The sequence below is a fragment of the Tuber melanosporum genome (assembly GCF_000151645.1).
Source record: "Tuber melanosporum whole genome shotgun sequence assembly, scaffold_25, strain Mel28".
NCBI classification, from domain to species: domain Eukaryota; kingdom Fungi; phylum Ascomycota; class Pezizomycetes; order Pezizales; family Tuberaceae; genus Tuber; species Tuber melanosporum.
Window position 1 is genome coordinate 845934 of NW_003298919.1, and position 19932 is coordinate 865865.

Here is a 19932-nt window from a genome sequence, read left to right on the forward strand (position 1 = left end):
AACAATTTAAATGTGTGCAATCACAGTACTAGGCTTGGCATTTGCTGACTAAAAAAATCTTGCAATGGGTGCAATCTCGGCAGGAGTGTAAGGGCTCTATCCTATGGACAGCTTTCAGTCAGATTGACGGTGTGAGCATATAGGGTATTACAGGAGCATCTCGACCCGGAAACTTTTACTAGGCTTACAGCAACTCTTCAGGCTGTAGCCAATGACACTGGGGACTTATACTGGGGCCGGAGGGTGATGTTAGCCACTAGACCTCCAAGTGACAGCTTGTTCATAGCTCAACTGGTTGCGCAGGAGTGATCCATACAACCTGAGATCCAAATACCCATCTGTAGTTTCGTGTGACAAACAATCTAGTAACATCCCCTGAAGTCGTGTGTAACAAGTTACTTTCAAGGTAGGGTAACTTGGCTCCATAGCAGGGTAACTTTGGTCCGAAGGTAAGGTAACTCTACCCAGACCTACCGTTAAGCAATTCAGGGTAACTCCCAAATTGACTACTTGGGTTACCCTACCCAGTAGGGTAACCACCGCTCCTTACTAGTACCTATGTACTTCTTAGTATGGCATAGCATGTCCAACTGAGATACCTAACCAACGGTACCTCCACTCCGTAGACTCTAGTCTACCACCATTCCTACCACGGTAGTCTCTTGACACCGGTATGGGTATAGGTTTGGCTAACTGTAATAGTACTCCGTGGAGTCTCGTTACAGTATTTTGGGCTTCTAGGTGCCCGTTATGCAATTTTTAGGGTGGAAACCTTCAAATAAAAATAAAAATCATAGTATGATATATATATACCTATCCCATAGTGTCATATACATGGGCTCCCACAGGCATTCACAGTCAACCGCTCGTCGCCAGTCCCCACTTATAAGCACAAGCATATATATGACAAAGCAGTCAGAACAGAGCATCCCGCAATCAACCCAATCCAACCCAGCCCATCTCATTCCGTCCCATATTCACCCTCCTCCTATAATTACAATCCCCTCAATAGAACCGGTTTCTCTCCCCCACCCCCTCCTCGATGTGCTGAAATTGGGTGTCAGGATCCTTAAACGGCCACCGCTTCCACGCCATCGCGAGATTCACCAATTCGATCGTCCCCAGACACCTCACCCTCTTGCTTGGCGGAATTCTCTCGTCGGCGGGCAGGTGCTCCAGTATGTTCTCCGCGCCCGGGGCGAGACTACGAAGCGCGTTGAGGATGCTACTGGCGCGGAGGACGAAGAGGTGGCGTAAGAGCCATACAAAAATTAGCCAGTTATTTTCGCGCTCGTGCGCGTTGGGCACAGAGAAGAAGGGGTGGGGTTTTTTAGGGGTTATCTCTAGGAGGCTCATCGGGATCTGGACAGGGGTTAGCTGGTGTAATGGGGTAGACGGAGGGGGCGGGGAACAGTACGTCGGGGAAAAAATCTTCCGCGGGTTTGATGGGTAAAGGTTCATATTCCCGATTGTGGATATTCAAGAGTCTGTTGCGAACGGCATAGATTTCGTCGTCTCGGCTTTGTGCTCGGGCTTTAACTTCGTGTCTGCGGGCCCACCGCTCTGCGTATTCCTCCCATACCTCGGCCGTGTCTTTGTCTCCCTTCCCGCCCATGCTATCGGTCTTGCCGGGCTGCTGTGAGGACCAATTTGTCTCGCTGGCGGAGGTGGCGCTTGGTTCTTGGACAGCAGCGTCCCCGTTGGGTGGGCTGCCGCCCGCTCCCATAGCGGTTTCGTAAACATCCTCTGGCTGAAGCACTTGTTTCGGATCAACACCGAGGGCAGGGTGAAGCGTAGCCATCTCGAGGGCAAGTTTTCGAATTTCCGCCTTATCATTCTTGTAGTACCAGGGCGGGTGTTCCATGCCTTGGATCCAGAGTCCTTGATAATTCATTATCTTGTCCTCGATCGCTTCTATCTGTGCTATCGATGGGGGTTCGCCTTGTTTGGGGAGCTTTCGTGGGCGGCCAGGGGCCCTCGGCACTCTTAACTTCCATTTCCGCTTGTTTTCCTTCTCCGGAATTTTCTCAGCTTCTTCCTCTGCTCCCTTTTTATGTTCGAACCTTCTCCGGATCTCGTCGCATCTGTTGAGCACTGTCACGCGTTCCTTGCATGGGATACTCGCTGGCAGTATTGGCTCCTCATTGCGGATTGCTTCAACGAGCTCGCGGACCCTGGCTCTTGTCTCCTCCAGTTTTTTCTGCTCCTTGCTTGGCAGTTTCTTTGGGCGGCCGCGGGTCGTTGGGGTCAATCCTGGGCATAGCTCAGCCACTAATTTTTTGATTTCATCCTCCACCATTTTCTGCCTAATCACCAACTTCTTCTTAATCTTTACCTTTCTTTCCTGTGGTTTGATTGATGTGAGCCTCTTTTCCTCCACTTCAACATTATCCGGGTTTATCTCCGGAAGTTTTTGGAAACCCCTTCCTGTGCGGATCACATTTGATGATGCGACCTCGGTGATGTCAACTACTGCCTCCGCCGATGCAGCGGGCCTTGCTCTCGAAGCGATACTCCGAGGTAGGTATCTATCCTTTATTGAGTCTGGCACCCATAATAAAAAGCGTACACGTCCATACTGTTGAATCCAAGTTCCCAAGGCACAACAATTGATGAATTGAGCTATTAATCTCTCGCTCTTCTCCGATTTACCCATATGTCCGACGAACAGTAAATCACTATTGACGTCGTCAGGAGAAGTCGTGGCTTGGATCCTTGGTTTGGGGAAATTGTCCGGCCACGGAGGTGGCGGTGGGTTGTCGGAGAATAATTGGTTGTAGGTGTTCCAGTCATAGCCGTCTAACGGAATATACCAGGAGTTTTTGTACGTTTTTTGAAATTCCCTCATCCGATCTCCATAAAATTCCTCAGGCTCTAGCAATATGTGCTGCTTCGGTTGTAAGCGTTCATGCAGCGCTGCTGAGAAGACTCCCAGATTTGGATTCATGTCTATTATCGTGGTTTTTTTGTAGGCCAGTAGGTTTAATTTGTCCATTATTGGGTCTATATTTTTGTGTAATGGAATATCAGCTCACACTTGCTTGGTTAAGTTCCTCGGCAGATAGATGGAACGATGAAGTAGAGGCCACCCACCACAAATTTGCCAGTTGACCAGCGACGGAGGAAGCTTTGACCGGCGAGACAAAGCGTATGGAGATATCAATGAGCGAAGGTGAGCGATGGACTCATCAGCGCTCCTGCGAAATATACTTGCGGCTGTCATGGTTTCGCGGGTCGTATTGATGGGGGTTGCCGGTTATGAGAGAGAAGGAATTGAGTTGAGGTTCCCCCGAAGAAAATAAGATTTTGATATAGATCACGTGTGAAGCTGAATGTGGAGTGGATGCCAAGACCCGCCAACATGGGTTGCAGATTGCTCACCCCTAGCTAAGCCAGCAAAACCGGTAGTCTACAGAAGTTTGGCGCTTGCTGAGGTTCAGGATTCAGGTCCTCTTGGCCCCACCCAATGCAAAAAGGCGACTGTCACGCTGTTGGCTCGCATAGGAGGGATGGGATGAGTTCTTGTTGGAATCATGTGTGTCTGTGGGAAGGTAAGTTACGACACTTTATCAGCGCAGGCAGTCGAATATTAGTACGGCTGTGGTGCCCGTGTGATAATAATATTATTATAATGATATATCTTAAGGGGACCATGGGACCATGGGAGAGAGGGACAAAACTTACCCTACTCGTACTCGTGGACAACCCCACAGGACAAACACTTACCGTACCATATAGTACTATAGCTCTTGAAATTCTCTGGCACTCGAATTGTGTAACAACCTGGTCCGCCGGCAATGCGCCGTACATACCGGTACCATACTCGTACATACGAGCCCTCACAACATCGCACAAAACCATTCTACTGGTATACAGTCGACGAGCTGGAGAAAAATATTGAAATAAATAGAATAACGCCCTCATTCATATCGCACCCCGCATTTTAAAGCCCCCCCCGATAAGCTGCTAACTATCCTACATAGCGGTGGCTGGGACCCTTCTGTCTCGCACCCCTTTTGTCCTAAACTTTTCTATTAGGTTCCCGCTGCCAACTTGCAGCAACCGCCCAACTGGCGTCCATCGTATACCTTCAACGGGCGGCCCCTCCTCGCCATCTCATCCCTACCCCGCCATACACATATCGACATCACCGAGAGAGCTATTCCAGTCGTTTTACATCCCAAGTCACCGTCGAGGAAGACGGCTATTGCGTGCATTACGAGATGGCTTACGAGAACGATGGGACCGTGGGGCCTTACCGTGCTCCCCCTATGAGTATCAAGGAGATTGCCGACAAGGCAGTTGACTTTGATTATAATCCACTTATACCCCTCAGGTACTGGTTACGAACTGCGGATACGCTTTTGAAGGAGGTATGTTTCCTCAATTTGCTATTTTTTTTTTCTTTGTACAGACGAATGCTCAATGACCGTGTTATCACAGGCTACTATCTATCAAGCTGAAGGAAATGAGCAACAGGCTTACTTGTTACTTGTTCGGCAGGCAGAGTGCGCCCCTCTAGCATTCTATTTGCGAGTTTGTGCTAACGAGGATAGGCTTGTGTTTCGCCATTTGGAAGATCACCCGGAGGCCAAGAAACAGGAAAATCTACGGAATCTACGTACGGTTCGTACGAGATCTACTGAGGCTCTGAAGAGGTTGGAATACATGAAGCCGCGTATCACCGCCCGCTATGAGAATTACAAGCTTGCGACCCAAAGGGCTTGTGATGACAACCACCGAGAGCACCGCACCTCTACTTCTGTCCTCCCCACTGGCCGCAGCTCTCGTTCTTCGTCTTCTATACCATACGCTGGCGCTGCGGCTCTTTCATTTTCACAAAAGCAAGCACTCAAAGCATCTATTCCCAAACCCTTAGATTTATCCCGCGGTGGTCGTCGTGGAAGTACATCTAGTGTTACCGGTCCCTTTTCGCCACCCTTAGAGAAATTACTGAGCTCTGGTGGGCTAGCGCCAACTATGGCTGATAGTGCACAACTAGCCATGGAGATTGCAAAACAGGAGTTTGAAAAACGAGAACGTGAAAAGCGAGCTAGAAGACGGCAGTTGGCAATCGAACAGGGTAGAGGCAATGTGATTGTGGACTCTAGAGGTCAGGAAATAAAGCGGATATCGACACCGGCCTCCGCTGCTGTAGAGCAGAGTTATAGGAATTTACTCTCGCAATATCAACCAGAAGGTCAAGGCCGCGATAGCGGGTATGGGTTCGCAAGTGAGCACCCAGGGTATACTGGGTATTACCAAGAGACACCCCAGGAGAGTGAAAGGCGGTTATACCAGCAGGCGCATGATGAGGAAGAACGCAGGAGAAGAGTGGTGGAGCAACAAGAGGAGGAGTGGGATTTAGCAAGAAGCATAGAGGCGTTGCATATGAAGGCCGATCTCACCGAACGTCAAATGCAGCCGCCTTCTGCAGGAAACAGTTACCGGTTCTCTACTAGTAGCACGCTTTCTGGATGGGAGGAACCGGCTCAGGAGAGGGAGAGGGAAAATTATGTTGGGAGGTGGCAGGGAAATTACCCTACAGTACCAAAAAGAAGCTCTCTGACAAAAATGGAACCGCCTCCAATTCCCGGCCCGGCCGCAGATTTCGTTGAAATCCGAAGTGTCACGCCTACTCCACCTCCGAAGGCACCTTTATACGGCTACGATGGCTCGTCAAATTCCACTGCCCCTGCTGTTCCATACAAGAAACCACTTCCCTACGCCCATAGTCATGCTCCTTCGCCACCACCACCATTACCAAAATTCCCGTCCTCATCCACCTCCACAACACCGACTGCTACAAAGCATGTTCCCGCTACTCCTGAGGGCTTTCAATTCAGCACACCAGCAACTCTTGAGAATGGCACTCCCCTCCGCACCATTTTCCTTCCCGCTACCCTCCGTCAACAATTCCTCCTAATGGCTGAGCCGAACACAAATCGCAACTTGGAAACCTGTGGCATCCTTTGTGGAACCTTAGTGCGAAACGCACTCTTCGTCTCCCGCTTGGTCATACCTGAGCAGGAAGCCACAAGCGATACCTGCTCGACAAAAGACGAAGAAGGCCTGTTTGAGTACGTCGATAGAGAGGAGCTAATGGTCCTTGGTTGGATTCATACCCATCCTACACAGACTTGCTTCATGAGCAGCGTGGACCTGCACACCCATTGCTCGTATCAACTGATGTTGACTGAGAGTATCGCGATTGTGTGTGCGCCGAGACACCAGCCTTCGTAAGTTCCCCCCACTTCCTTCCTTCACCCACTTATTATTTGCTCACGAGGTATCTAGTTGGGGCGTCTTCCGCCTCACCAACCCACCAGGCGTTGAAACAATCAGGGCCTGCCGCCAAGACAGCTTGTTTCACCCACACGGCGAGTCGAACGTTTACACTGACGCTATGCGGCCAGGACATGTATGCGAAGTCAGAGAGATGGGATTCGACTTGGTGGATTTGAGAAAGGGTGGAGATTAGATGTGTGGTCGACACTGTTTATGGTGATTTGCCTGAAGAGCTTCTGACGCTTCTGTATTTCCTATTTTATTTTTTTCTCTCAAACTTTCCTGACCATACTCCTTCACTCGAGTTGCTCAATTACCTTGTCTCGCCCACTTACCCTGTGCTCCATTTTTGCGTTTCTGACAGGTAGAGGTATATGTTATCTAGTTTGCTGTAGAGGGTGCTTTTGCTTCTGTTCTTTCTCTCTTTCGATAGAGGCTTGGGAAGGATGCGGATAGGGGGCTTGACGGACTGGGCTGGTTTGGTCTGGCGGGTGTGTGGTGGCCTGGCCGGTTGGGTGACTGGGTTGATGGTTGGTTGGCTAATTGGGAGTGCACGGGAATCCCGGATGGCATGGCGTTGGGGGGGAATGTAATAAACTTGATGGTTTTTTGTTTTGTTTGTCTGGGGAACGTTGTGAATGGGAGATCACATCGGAAGTGTGCAGTAGGGGCGCAAGCGGCAACCCAGGCGTGAAGAAGCGATCCTCTTGAGCTTCTAAGTTATGGATAAGCGGCTCCCTTTGAAACATGGAACCTCTGTGATTCACAAGGTGTGATCTCGTGCTCCCCCCCCCTGGAGATTCGGCATCCCTACTCGCCACAGGAGGTAAAGTACGGTATGATACTTGTACAGGCCTCTTGACTGGTGCTGTGGAGAACCGCGAGTTCGAAAAGGGTTTTTTGCTGGATTTTACTCCTCCAGCTTTCAGCCTCCAACCTTTGCCATAGACTAGAGGACATGTTCCATTAAAGCACCCCAAAAGCACTTCAAGTTATCATAGAAATGCATTCTAGGTCATGGATGCCTCCGCTGCAAAAGTTTTGAACTGGCGGTACCTTACTTCCTACGATAACTTGAGATGCCAAATCTTGGTAGAGAAGCACGAGTAGGAATCCGTTTGATATGACTAGTGGTGGGTAGGTAGGTATGTGATAGATTGGATAACAGTGGACGGAAGGGTGGTCGTGCGTGAGATTCTGTGATGGGATTAGTAAAGTATGATAGATGGTGCCTCACTCCCTGTTGGAATGTTCGGATTGGGAGGCTGAAGTGCTTCAGAAGCTGTGCTGTTTTGTGAGCGACTTGTTTCGACAACAATATTAAGTTATTATTTTATTATGATAATATGATATCTACTTTCGCTTCTCCTGTACCGTTATTGTATTAGGGTAATCTGGTGGGCTGCGACTTTGTTCCTTCACCCCCCCCCCACTTTCCTCCCTGCCTAGAGTCCATTCGCTGGCCAACAACACCCAGCACCGTTTGTTGTGAAAGACACAAATGAGTTTCCGAGACTATGTATTCGTTGGAGTTTTTAGGCTCCCAACCAAGTTAAAAACAAAACAAAAAAAAAAAAAAAAAAAGTGCGGACGTGGCGATGGTCGCGAAGCCATTTGGATGAGCATCATATTATCATATCGTACCATACCATATCCGGCTACAACTGATCCACTGGGACCCCATGAAACGGATTTCTGTGGCTAAATCATTGCGGAAACCTAACCTACTGGAGCGGAAGACACGGTAATAGGGCGTATTCAGTTCTACCAGGCCTAATTACGGGGAATAGTTCTAGAGCTTGGTCTGGACAACACATTAGCCTGGGGGCAAGTTTCTGTCTGTGACTTATCACAGCCAAAAAAAAAAACCGTCGGGTTGACTGACATGTGTACATTTTGCAGGGATTCGATATGTCTGCGCTTTGTACGGTAAAGGTAAGGTACATGCGGCAGAGGGTTGGGGATTGTTGAAAAAGGGTAAAAACTGGTCGTCGGAGAGGATTTATTGACTCGATTAGACTATATTTCCTGACACTGTATAGTTAGTCTCTGTCTGCTGCGCTCGAGTATAGTATGATAACTGTTCCTTGGGATGGGATGGATTGGCGGAGACTTCACGGCCTATCACTCATGGTCAAAGTCCAACTCCCGGCAGTTTACAGGTGGGGGGTTCGGACGGCAAAGGTGGGGTAAGTTAATGTGCACCATAACATACCCGAGTATGCTTACGTAAGGAAATTAACCAGTGAGAGCATCCCATCCCAATCGATCTTATAAGCCATTCTAAAGTACTTGTACTCCTATTGTTCTGAAAGCCAAACTACGCTGCGCTGAATAGCCCCCCAAGTTAAACTTGGATGGGAAAGCTTCCTCGCGATGATGTTTAAGTTACTTGTTAGGTCCGCAATTGGGAGTCCCGACAGACAGAAACCACTTGTTCAAACCACGATCGGCTTGACGGGGTGAGTTAACAAAATAACGAATACAAGTTAATGAGGTCGAGCCTCCTCTAGCTATACTCCGTCTCGATAACACCATCCCTTCATGCCAGTAGGGCGCTTTGTCTTCTAATCGTGGGATTGGGGCCTGACATGAGATTGTGGATTTAACGCTGTGCTGGTAACTCGAGTAGAGACACCGATGGGCTATTTCCTCGTGGAAACTCAACAAATTAGCTTGTACCCAATTGGGGGGGGGGTTCCGAGCATGATGCCGTAGTAGCTTTATCTATAGGATGGGAAACAGGATTGCCTGGCATCAAAATTTATGTTTTAATCTTCCCAGCGCAATTTACAGCGCATTGTATCAATCATGTAAGGTACTGTACGGTAACCTAACTTGTGATTCCAACAATAACAATGTCATTATGTCTAGGACTAGATGGGAAACGGGGTCAACGAATGGCTACCAGAACACCACCCACGTCATATTGTACCAATCATACAGCAACCAGTGTCATGCAGATCGAAACGATCCGGACCGCTGTTGGAGGGGACCCCCCCGCGAAGAACTCCCCGGACTACTACGGTGGATCTCGGATTTATATACCTCCATATTTCCCGTACTCCGCCTCCCCCCCCCCCCGGAAATATATAATATTATATATATATAAAAGTAATGAAAAAAATGTCAACACTCCTCACACTCCCTCCCGAGCTCATCCTCCACATCGCGGGCTACCAATCCCCACCGACGGTCTTCTCCCTCCTGCGAACAAACCGCACACTCCATTGCCTCCTCACGGACGCACTAACGGACAGCGTATTCAACGACCTAACCTACGCCTCAAAAGCCATATACCACGCCGCGGAGCGGGGCAACAAGCGCATGATCCGGCGCCTGGTGAACTCGGGCATCCTGAAGGACATAGACTTCAGCCTGAACGCAGCGGTGTCGTACGAGAGCCCCGAGGTGATCAAGACGCTGCTGGACTGCGGGGTACCGGCCAACACGCGGGACGATTGGGGCGAGACCCCGCTGATCGTCGCGGCGATATCCTGCCGTGTGGAGATCGTGAGACTGCTGGCGCAGAGGGCGGATGTGGACGTCAATTCCACCGACTGGCGGCATACCACCGCGCTCGCGTACGCCGTGCGGGATAAATTCGGTGGCGGCGTGGAGGTCGTTCGCGCGCTGCTCGAGCGGCCGGATACGGACGTGAACGTGCGCGACATCGACGGTCGCTCGGCGCTGCACCACGCCGCGGAATTCGGTGGGCGGGAGAATGTGGCGAGCTTGCTGGCGCGGCCGGAGGTGAATGTGAATTTCGTGGATCACTTTGCGCACGGTATGACGGCATTGCATATGGCTGTGTTCGTCAGTGATCAGAGCGTTGTCAGCCTGCTCCTTGATGATCCCCGCGTCGATGTGAACCGGGGGGACAGGATACAGCATACACCCATGCACCTTGCTGTGGAGCGCGGATGCGAGCCTGTGCTAAGGATGTTGCTGGGATGTCTGAAAGTCGACGTCAACGCCTTCAACGCTGTCGGCCGCACACCATTGGGATTCGCGGTGAACGGGTCCACAAAGGGGATTATCCGCATGTTAACCTCGGACCCCCGCGTGAACATCAACCTCGCAGACCCCTTTTCGCAGACCCCGCTTTGCGTCGCCGCGAGCAAGGCAAGGCTTAGTGCGGTACAACTACTCTTGCAGCGCAAAGACATAGACGTCAACCTCCGCTGTCAGAATGGAATGAGCCCGCTCTCCCACGCGGCGGAAGAGCCCTTCAAGGAGCACAACACGCTAGAGCACTACGAGAAGATCATCAACCTTCTGGGCACCGACCCGAGGGTGGACGTCAACCTCGCGGACTACCGCTTGGAAACGCCCCTACATAAAGCTACCCGCGCACGAGGGCCCAACCTTGTGGAGGAGTTGCTCAGACACCCCGACATCGCCGTCAACGCCCGGGACCAGGATGGATCCACGCCGCTGCTCTTGGCCGTTTGTATGACAGGGCGGGGGGGGCTGGATGGAGTTGTCCGCATCGTGCGGGCACTACTGGCCGACCAGCGCGTCGATGTTAATGCGCAAGATAATGCGGGACATACGCCGCTGCACGTTGCCGTGATTCGCCAGCAAGTGGAGCTTGCCAGATTGTTATTGGCTCATGAGAAGATTGATAAGCATTTGGTGGATGAAAAGGGGCTGAAGCCTGAGGATCATACATTCGGTGCTAGCGATCTGTTTGCAGACGTTTTCAGGACGAGGAGGAGCTTTAGCAATGGGATGGAGGAGAAGGTTCGTACCCTTGGGGTAGAGGAGATGGGGAGGAAAAGGGCGGAGGTGATGAAGAAGGAGAAGGAGAAGAAGAAGAAGAAGAGGAAAAATGTTTTGTATTGGGTGAGGTTTCTCTTGTGTCGGCTGGGGAGGGAATAGACGGTGCGTTCACAAAGTATATAGTGCTCTACTCATCTCTTATGTAATACGATACTGATTAGATGGCGTTTGGGTCTGGGTCTGGGTCTAAGTCTGGGTGGCCGGGAGACGAACGAGCGGATATATCAATCAAGGCTGTTTTACCGGACATGCCGGGTTTTCTGTAGCTATTATCATATATCAAATCTCCCGTCCTACTGTACTATCTATATATATATATATGATATAAAATGACATTCTCAATACCTCACTCCAACCCTCTTCCCCTCTAATTTCCGCATATCCGAAAATGGCAGTCTTTCGGACACCACAAAAGCACACTTATGAAGCTGACAATCTCGCCGACTCAGGGTTAGCTAGACTATAACCATCCTTTTTACAAGGCCTTGCCAAGAAGATTCATGGTCTCAAGATCACAGTGCACGCCCAACCCAGTCCGACATCGATTCAGAAGGCCGCGGTTATCCACTCCCGCCCCAAGAAAATGTTCAAGCAGCAAGCTAAATTTACAGTACCCGCCTGAACGGGAGAGAACGAATGGAAACTGGGCGTGAATGCTTAGTTGGAAAAGAGAGTTGTTCGCAGGGTATAGTATATAGTACTTGCACTCAATCAGACATCCGGGTTTAGAGTTTCCTATGTTTTTTTTTTTTTGGGGGGGGGGTCTTTAAGCTATGATATACCAAGCTACCTGCCATGGGTTTAAATATATATTTTTTACGATACGAACTTGACAGGGGGAACTCGATATCTACCTCTCTCTTGTGAACCGGATCAGGTCGGGTATGGTAATTGCTTGTAACTGTTTTTATCGCTGCCAGAACTATGATATCTACAAAAAATTTGCTGCGATATTACTAATAATAATATATTGCTGGGAAGAAGATAATAGGAAGGATGTGTAACCGACTTAATAAAATTACCAAAACCGGTATGTATATTAGCGCTCCCGAATACGGCAGGAGCCTGCGCTTTATCTACCGGTACTGTACTTGGGTGAAACGGGTAATCTATGGTAGGGACTGGATGATTCGTGCCACTCCTGGTAAGTAAATTGTGAATGGTTTCTTGTTGCGTAGATCGGGTATCATACTACTGATATATTTTTCGTGAACATGTCAGCACCCGCGAGCTACCCAATTTCTAGTGAAAGCTGCTGTGGCGAGGGGAGCGGGGAGGGGTTACTCCACCCGCCGGCCGAAGCTATGATAATATTATTATGGCATTTGGCGCTATAGTTATCTACAGTCGAGGGAATGTAAAGTATGTTTTCACGCATTATCACTCCTACTTAATCGTAGATTATCGGGTAAGGAATAATACCTACCACGCTCACCATGCAGTGCTGTGCGAGGCTGGTGCTGGCCGGACCCCGACCCAATTTTTTCCCCCTACCCTCGCTGCGTGCAAGTCTCTCTATCATGCCTAAGACAAAAAATACCGAGCAAGTCTACACTCCCACGCCCCCCATTTTTCATTTCTCTACCGCCCAAGCTGCCCCTTCCTCATCAAATTCCTCCTAACCCTCCAAGCACTACTACCTTTCCCATCGCCAGTGCGCCCCCCACCAAAACTAACCCACGGCACCCCCGGTCTGGTGTAATCCTCCCCGACCCCCGCTACCATTTCTGCGGCGCACAACTCCAACCTCCCACGCACAAGCACAGTTCTCTTCCCCCGCAGCCTCTCGGCATCGTCAGAACTAAGCGTAGCAACAACCCATACCTCTCTTTTCTCCACATCAACGCCCTTAATTAGCGCCATCCCTACAGCACGGGAACGTTCCGGCGCGGGCGGGGTGGGTAGGTACGGGAGTTCCTCTGGCGTTAGAACGATTTTTGCAGTCTCGGTTATGCTTTCTTCGTCTTCGTCGACTTCCACTACAGCAACTAGCGTGCCCTCAATGGCGGTGAGGAGTTCCGTGGGGGGGAGGTCTTCTTCGTGAAGGATGGATACCCCATCGATTGCTGGGTGCGTGCCGGCGTATGGGAGGCGCCAGGGCTGGATTTCAGCGAGGGGCTTGACGACCCAGCGCAGGGTGTCTGGGCAGTAATGTATGAAAGAGGAGGTTTGTAGTGTGCGTAGGTCCGCTGCTGTGAATCTTGCGTTCTCGCTGGTAGCGCTGGATATGAGCACGTGCATTCTCGGGGGGTTTGTTGGGGGGAGGACGTCCATGATTGGGATTAAGTGGTCTAGCGTCGATGTTATGTAGACGATGTCGGTGGTGCACGAGGCCTGGATAATTTCTCGGAGGAGCTCTAGGCCTAGAGACTTTATCCACCCGGCCGAGTTGATGAGGAGTGGGCCCGGATCGGTGGGCGCCGCGGAACGGTAATCCGATAGGAGGGCGAGGATAGCGCGGATGTATGCCGATGGATCTTCGCGTGGCGAGGTGTAGCCAATGTGGTGGGCGGTTATGAGGGTTTTTGGTAGAAGCGGGCTAGTGAAGGGGGGTCCGAGGATGGGTCGCTCAAGCAAGTGGAGGGAGAGGAAGCCCGGGGGCGTGAAGGAGGGTTGACCCGGGTCGACGTCTAAGTAGTAGACTCTCGGGTAGGTTTCTGCGGTGAGGAGCCGGTTCGTGAAGATCCGAGAGAGTGTGGACTTTCCAACCGACTTTCCCCCAGAAAGGAGAATGACCGGGGGTGCGGTATTTCCGGGATTAGCGACCTTCTCAATTCCCCCGAGCGTCTCCTCCCACTGCTTCGGAATAGTGAGAACCGGTAAGGGTGCGCTCGTGGTAAACAACTTCTCGACATCAGCCATGATCCCCAATGTACCAATCTGAACAAGCACTCATACTGGATGGAAAGACCTCCCGCCATCCCCCCCAACTGGCACCCAAATCCCATTAGCAACCGGACATGTCCTCCCCAAATTCCGTATCCCAGACTCCGCCTGCGTGAATAAAACCTCCGCATCAGAATCCTCTCCTTTCCTCTTAACCTTCACGCAGGCGATCTCTGGTAAGGCATGCGTGCTCGGTGCAAACACCTGACAACACCCGGACTGGCGAGTTAATTTTGCGCCGGAGATAGTGATGGCCCCTTTTCTCACGCGGAGTTCGTATTCCCCAAGGATCACAAGAGTCTAGCCGTGGTTAGCCCGACCGATACACTGACTGAGGGATACCATAGGGGATAGGAACCTCCCCGGGTGCCATCCGGACAACGCAACTCCCATCTTGAGCGGGAATGTAGTTTTCAGAAGTGAGTGTGAAATTCGACATCCGGACCTCTTTATCAACCTTCGTGTCCGTCTCCGTTTCGACACCGCCCTGACCTCCCGGCGCCGCTGCCATCGCCTCGGCCGAATATGTAGGCACCGCTTCACCACCCCCAGACGAAATCTGCACATGACTGATAACAACCCTCTTCCCACCACCACTGCCACCACCCTTCTTCAGCTCCATTTCAACCTCCCTAAGCCTGTGTGTCTCCTCATTCGATAATTCCAGCGCCTTCCCTTCTTCCTTCTCCTTCCCTACCCTCTCAACCTCTTTCGACTCAGGGTGCTGTGCACCAGCAGTAAGCCAACGGAGTCTGCGTGCTGCGAGAGCGCTCAGAGGCGCCTCTACCAAATTTCATCAGCACTACGAAAACTGCAAGGGATAGGGGAGAGGGAGTACGTTTGGGCTCATCTTCTCTTTGCCTTTTCGGCATCGTCTTGTTTGCCGTGGCGACAGTGATTTAGTTGGCTGTGCTCGCGTTTGGCGGCTCTTTGGGAGTTGAAGGAGGGTGCGTGCGGTGGTGTGTTGTAGTGGGTGCGTGGCACGTGCTGGGTAACTTAACCCTAACCTTGGAATGCTCCCCGGTAACTAGAGCAGAATACTCCAGTAGAGAATACTAGAGATGGTGCTTCTGCACTCCTGGTTCACGATTTTATTAGTTTTCGAGTGGCTAACCCTTATCGTACTTATATCCGGGTAAGAGTCTAGCTAGGTGGGATCGTAAATGCCTCAAAAACGGCCTTGGGAAACACTGAAAGAGCTATCCCATCCGCTTCATTCTATGCCCATTGGAACATTCGCATAAAATAAATACCCCACTCATCACTTCTGCAATTCAAGTAAAAGATCATAGACCCATCAAGCCAATTCCATGCCCCCCCAAGGCACAACCATCCCAACCACCCCCCCCCCCAACAAACCACCAAACTTCCATTCAAAGTGAAGAAAAGGGGAAATTTTTTGCAAAAAACCCATGCGATGAAGCCCGATATATAAGCTATACACGACGACGAGACGAGACAAGGCCATCCGACAAGACCAAGAAGAAAAAGATCCGCAAAAACTGGAAACGAAAATCTCCTGCGGCTACCGGTTGTAATTCTCTGATTCTCTAACTTAAGCTTCGCTTCCGAACTCCGCTGTCCAATCATCGCTCTTCTTGATGTCCTCCTTGCTGACGGTGGGTCGGCTCATTCTCACGGCTTTTACAAAGTCCTTCAGCTCTAGGGGCGGCTCCATGAGCTTGTCGGGGTCTACGTCTACCCATGTCATCTCCATTGCGCCGGGGGCGCCGGGGGAACATGGTGTTAGCTTTTCCTCGTGCTCTGGTGTTATGACCTGCAGGCAGAGTGTTAGTCGGGGCGGAAGCTAGGGGAATAAGAGGAAGCACCTTTCTGTAGTGGGTCGCCGTTTGGATTTTCCGGACTGGTTGCATGAGGGCGTCTTGAACGGCGATGTTGATATCACTGCCGGTGTAGCCTTCTGACATCTGGCCGAGGCTTTTGTAGTCCTGAGGGGTGAGAGTGCAAGGCGTTGAGCCTACCGAAAGTTCGAACATCTTGACTCGGCCGGGAAGGTCAGGAACAGCGATGTGTATTCTTCGCTGGAATCTGTTCCGGAGTTAGCAACATCAATCTGGATCCCCCCAGGGGAGTCGGGAGAGTAATATACCGTCGTCGGATAGCAGAATCCAATTGCCATGGGATATTCGTTGCTCCGAGTACCAACACACCTGATGTATCATGACCTACTCCGTCCATCTGAACCAACATCTCGGTTTTTATCCTTCGACTAGCTTCACTCTCGCCCTCTCCTCTAGTTCCGCAAAGGGCATCGACCTCGTCAATGAAGATAATCGAAGGTTTGTTTTCTCTCGCCATCGCAAACAGTTGCTTCACAAGCCTGTGCGAACCACATCAATACACCCTCTTCCAGCGATGGCATCTCCGGGGTCGAAAGAATACGAACCTCTCACTCTCACCCATCCACTTAGAAACCAAGTCCGAACTGCTAACCGAGAAGAAAGTGCTATTCGCTTCCGTCGCCACAGCCTTTGCAAGGTAACTCTTACCGGTACCGGGGGGTCCGTAAAGCAGAATGCCCCTCCAAGGCTTCCTCTTCCCAGTAAACAGATGGGGGAACTTTATGGGTAAGATAACCGCTTCCTTCAGCGCTTCTTTAGCACCTTCCAGACCAGCGACGTCCTCCCAACGGATGTTCGGTTTCTCCGTAAGAATAGCTCCAGCAAGTGCTCCTCTCAGCTTTTTGTTCTCTGGGTCAATGGCGTCCTCCTCATCGCTGCAATTCCCGTTAGCCACCCTCTCTCATAGCTTCCCAAAAATCGAAAGCAGCGAAAGGGAGAAGAAGTACATGCCTCCCTTTCTGTCCTCCTCCATTCTCCTTCCCGTTCACACCAACTTTACTGGGCTTCTTCTTCCCTTTAGACTCTTCAAGGTGCGTCTTGAGCTTCTCAGCTCGCTCCATGTACTCGGCAGCTTTAGCACGGATGCTCTCCTTCATCTTTGGATTCTTCTCCCATTTCAAAGCTAGCATGAAACATTCCAGGGCGGAGTAATACTGAGTGTACGCGGCCTCATAATTCCCGGCCGTGTCCTCCTCGATCGCCCTCTTGACGATGGTTATCGCTTTCTGATTAAAGCGTTATCCTTCTATTAGCTCAACCCGTAAATCCTTATCGCGGGGAGGAGTGGGGGGGAGTGGAAAGAGAGAAACATACCCCGACGAAATCGGTATTAGACATGGCGATGACGAGTGCTCAAAAAGCGAGTTCTAACTCAACTTCAAATGCGGGGAGTGCAAGCGAAGGAAAACAATGCTAGTCTCGAGGAATGATCTCCAGCAAAACAATTAATTATGGAGTCAGTTGCGGAGCCCAAGTGGAGATGGGGAACTTGTGGTGGAGCAAGGGAACTCACAAGGAGAAGAAGAAAAATAGGGAGAAAATGTGTACTCGTATTTCATGCAAAGCAAGAAAATAAGGTAGAGGCTTTAATTGTAGGTCAGTCGTGACACCTAGTATCACAGAAGTCTTGGCGATGCCATCCCCCACCACTAAAGCAACCAAACGGTTGCCATGACATTGCCCTCTAGCATAACAGAAAGGGTGAGAGAGTGTGAGCGAGAGGGGAAAACGTTCGTCTTCCGACCACTACACCATGGCAGGAAAAATGTTGCAAGATCTTACGGATCAGTTTCAGGCTCTGTCCAAAGGTGTTTGTTCCACACTGTGTTTTCTGATGGGGGGTTATGCTAATTGGAATAGACATGAGCTCTATCGTCGAGGCGCGACAAAAATTAGATTCGCAGCTTCAGGAGAATAGGTCTGTACAAAAGGTATTATCCATCCCCACGAGGTATTATGGTGATGGGAATAACCCACTGATTTGAGGAGTAGGAATTTGCGAACCTGGCCGATGATGCAAAGATCTACAAGCTCGTTGGGCCCGTGCTCGTTAAGCAGGACAAGTCGGAGGCGGTAATGAATGTGGATAAAAGATTGGAATTTATCAACTCAGAAATGTATGTCCTTCCGCTATGTTCGCTTTTTTGGGCCTGAAACTGACTAGCTCATGTTCTAGCGCGCGCATCGAAAAGCAGATCACCGACATTCAAGAGAAGCAGGAACGGAAAAAGATGGAAATCATTCAGGTTCAATCTCAACTACAACAAGATGCCCAAGCGCAAGTAGGAGCATAGTCTAAATTCTAAGAAGGAAAAAGAAACCATTCAAAAACCACCCTTTCCCAAATCATACTGCATAAAATAAATCGCAAAAACTTTTGAATACCGCCTAAAGCAATCTGATATGATACAATATATACTGTCACCAACTCAGTCCACCACCCGTATCGTGTGGAACAGAATGAAAAAGGGAAAAGAAAACTAAGCTCAAGAAAGGGTCTCCTTTCTATTCTTCTTATGTTTTTTCACCCTATGTTCCCCCTTTTCACCCTTCACCCTAATAAGTCCTCCTTCCTCCCCACTCTCCCTCCGCTTCTTCTTGACGGGCTCTAGGGCCTCCGGCTCTACAGCATCCGGCATCCCGTCCTCGTCCTGATCGCCAACATACCCCATCGGCTTAAACCTCATCTTCAACCCATCAGGCTGGGCTCTGACGCTCTTCGCAATCGCCGCCTTACTCCTCTTTTCAGGCTCCCTATACGGCAACGTCTCGAAGAACTGCACAGATTTCGTAATCTTCTTCCCACCTTCAACCCACCACTCAGATCAGCGCCCACAAACAAATGACAACTGTAGGTAGAGAAAGACTCACCAAGCAAATACCCCCCCCTCCCATCCGGTACCAAAACCTGTACACCTGCGCCCTCATCCGCCTCGCGGACTGAGAACATCCGCCCACTACTCGTTCCAAGCACTTGCGCATTATCTAGTACGTCGGCAGCATTAACAGTCCCTAACTTCGACAACGGTGCCGACACCGGCGCCGATATCAGCCATAACTCCTTCCCGGCGAGGTTCTTGGACGAGAACGGGTTTCGACTGGATGGTGAGGGCGGCGGAAGGCGGAGGAAGTCTGCCGGGGGGTGGTATCCGTCGTCGGATTCCGATGATGCGGATGCGGATGCATCCTCTTCCTCCTCCTCCTCCTCCTCCTCCTCCTCCTCCTCCTCCTCTCCTTCTTCTTCTTCGGAATCAGACGTGGAGTCAGACGCAGAACCAGGTGCAGAACCAGAGGCAGATGCGGACTCAGAATACCCCGCCGATGTGGAATCGTCCTCGGCGTCGGAAGTGGTGACTTTCTGTGTCGACCGTGGTTTCGCCTTTCCCTGCCTTTGTTTTTGCTTCGCGGGGGTGGGGACGGGTTTTTTCAAGCGTTTTTTCGCAGTGTTTGCTGAGGAGGACATAATTGGTAGTTGGTTTGGAGTATTTTTTTTTCGCAGATTTATTTTGGCGCCTGAATTGAATTAAAACTGGACTGGCTTATCCCTGCGCTAGTCTTGATTTGGTTGGTCGTGGGGGGTGGTCTGGGTGGTTCTTGTTGCAGAGGTATTTTTGGGAACGGGTCGGAAGGTAGGGAAGAGAGGTTGACATGATAATATTATAAGGTTCGACACAATTAATGGCAAATGATACAGCAATGAAGACTGAAAGGTAGGTAGTCCACCAGAGAAAACTTGATTAACCCAGCGCGACATGGCACTTGTAAGTCCCCTGTTGAATCCTAAACCTCCACCCCATCCCGCACGACCCTTTCATAATCACCACTTCTCACTCGACCTAAAGTCAAGCCAGGTCAAACATACATACTCATACTGCAGACAATATGAATTCATGTATCAACCTGCAAACTCAAACTACAGTATATAATTTCTGAAATACTTCTCTACCACCACCATCATCACCACCACCGCTATCAGTACACACCACACGACAAACTAACAAACAACCAAACCCACGTATATATATCATACCAAAACCCGAAAAATGTTAACACCACTCCAGAATACCAATTCGAGAAGAACCGCAGATGGCATTTTGCCAGGATTTTACTT

At 50.4% G+C, this 19932-nt stretch overlaps 6 protein-coding genes; 2 read left to right on the forward strand and 4 right to left on the reverse strand.

The window, feature by feature from the left end:
* Window positions 1-779: 779 nt before the first annotated feature.
* Window positions 780-3223, reverse strand: GSTUM_00006301001 (uncharacterized protein; the record flags this gene model as incomplete). XM_002838465.2 has 3 exons in its annotated part: window positions 780-1362; window positions 1418-3003; window positions 3094-3223. The coding sequence occupies 3 exons, from the start codon at window positions 3221-3223 to the stop codon at window positions 1006-1008; spliced, it is 2073 nt and encodes a 690-aa protein (XP_002838511.1). The 3' UTR covers window positions 780-1005.
* Window positions 3224-3852: 629 nt separating this feature from the next.
* On the forward strand, window positions 3853-6639 carry GSTUM_00006302001 (uncharacterized protein). XM_002838466.2 has 4 exons: window positions 3853-4373; window positions 4444-4508; window positions 4557-6239; window positions 6298-6639. Exons 1-4 carry the CDS (start codon window positions 4224-4226, stop codon window positions 6479-6481), a joined length of 2082 nt encoding a protein of 693 aa, XP_002838512.1. The 5' UTR covers window positions 3853-4223; the 3' UTR covers window positions 6482-6639.
* A 6015-nt stretch (window positions 6640-12654) lies between these two features.
* GSTUM_00006304001 (uncharacterized protein) lies at window positions 12655-14831 on the reverse strand (the record flags this gene model as incomplete). Its single annotated transcript, XM_002838467.1, has 4 exons — window positions 12655-13917; window positions 13972-14259; window positions 14318-14742; window positions 14798-14831. The coding sequence occupies 4 exons, from the start codon at window positions 14829-14831 to the stop codon at window positions 12655-12657; spliced, it is 2010 nt and encodes a 669-aa protein (XP_002838513.1).
* A 441-nt stretch (window positions 14832-15272) lies between these two features.
* GSTUM_00006305001 (uncharacterized protein) lies at window positions 15273-17250 on the reverse strand. XM_002838468.2 has 6 exons: window positions 17136-17250; window positions 16769-17047; window positions 16367-16689; window positions 16070-16300; window positions 15789-16008; window positions 15273-15736 (listed from the first exon to the last, which is right to left on the reverse strand). Exons 1-6 carry the CDS (start codon window positions 17157-17159, stop codon window positions 15515-15517), a joined length of 1299 nt encoding a protein of 432 aa, XP_002838514.1. The 5' UTR covers window positions 17160-17250; the 3' UTR covers window positions 15273-15514.
* A 273-nt stretch (window positions 17251-17523) lies between these two features.
* Window positions 17524-18186, forward strand: GSTUM_00006306001 (uncharacterized protein). XM_002838469.2 has 4 exons: window positions 17524-17629; window positions 17682-17752; window positions 17814-17938; window positions 17998-18186. Exons 1-4 carry the CDS (start codon window positions 17575-17577, stop codon window positions 18113-18115), a joined length of 369 nt encoding a protein of 122 aa, XP_002838515.1. The 5' UTR covers window positions 17524-17574; the 3' UTR covers window positions 18116-18186.
* Window positions 18187-19284, reverse strand: GSTUM_00006307001 (uncharacterized protein; the record flags this gene model as incomplete). XM_002838470.2 has 2 exons in its annotated part: window positions 18187-18627; window positions 18693-19284. The coding sequence occupies 2 exons, from the start codon at window positions 19282-19284 to the stop codon at window positions 18308-18310; spliced, it is 912 nt and encodes a 303-aa protein (XP_002838516.1). The 3' UTR covers window positions 18187-18307.
* Window positions 19285-19932: the final 648 nt, after the last annotated feature.

What these genes read in the sequence shown, in the direction of transcription:
- GSTUM_00006302001 (XM_002838466.2), top strand. Translation starts at nt 4,224, where the DNA reads ATGGCTTACGAGAACGATGGGACCGTGGGGCCTTACCGTGCTCCCCCT. An exon ending in CGGATACGCTTTTGAAGGAG is followed by an intron (nt 4,374 to 4,443) that starts GTATGTTTCCTC and finishes GTGTTATCACAG; the next exon opens with GCTACTATCTATCAAGCTGA. An exon ending in GCGCCGAGACACCAGCCTTC is followed by an intron (nt 6,240 to 6,297) that starts GTAAGTTCCCCC and finishes CGAGGTATCTAG; the next exon opens with TTGGGGCGTCTTCCGCCTCA.
- GSTUM_00006305001 (XM_002838468.2), bottom strand. Translation starts at nt 17,159, where the DNA reads ATGTCTAATACCGATTTCGTCGGG. An exon ending in CTAATACCGATTTCGTCGGG is followed by an intron (nt 17,048 to 17,135) that starts GTATGTTTCTCT and finishes CGCTTTAATCAG; the next exon opens with AAAGCGATAACCATCGTCAA. An exon ending in CGGCGACCCACTACAGAAAG is followed by an intron (nt 15,737 to 15,788) that starts GTGCTTCCTCTT and finishes CTCTGCCTGCAG; the next exon opens with GTCATAACACCAGAGCACGA.
- GSTUM_00006306001 (XM_002838469.2), top strand. Translation starts at nt 17,575, where the DNA reads ATGGCAGGAAAAATGTTGCAAGATCTTACGGATCAGTTTCAGGCTCTG. An exon ending in GTTTCAGGCTCTGTCCAAAG is followed by an intron (nt 17,630 to 17,681) that starts GTGTTTGTTCCA and finishes TAATTGGAATAG; the next exon opens with ACATGAGCTCTATCGTCGAG. An exon ending in GAATTTATCAACTCAGAAAT is followed by an intron (nt 17,939 to 17,997) that starts GTATGTCCTTCC and finishes CTCATGTTCTAG; the next exon opens with CGCGCGCATCGAAAAGCAGA.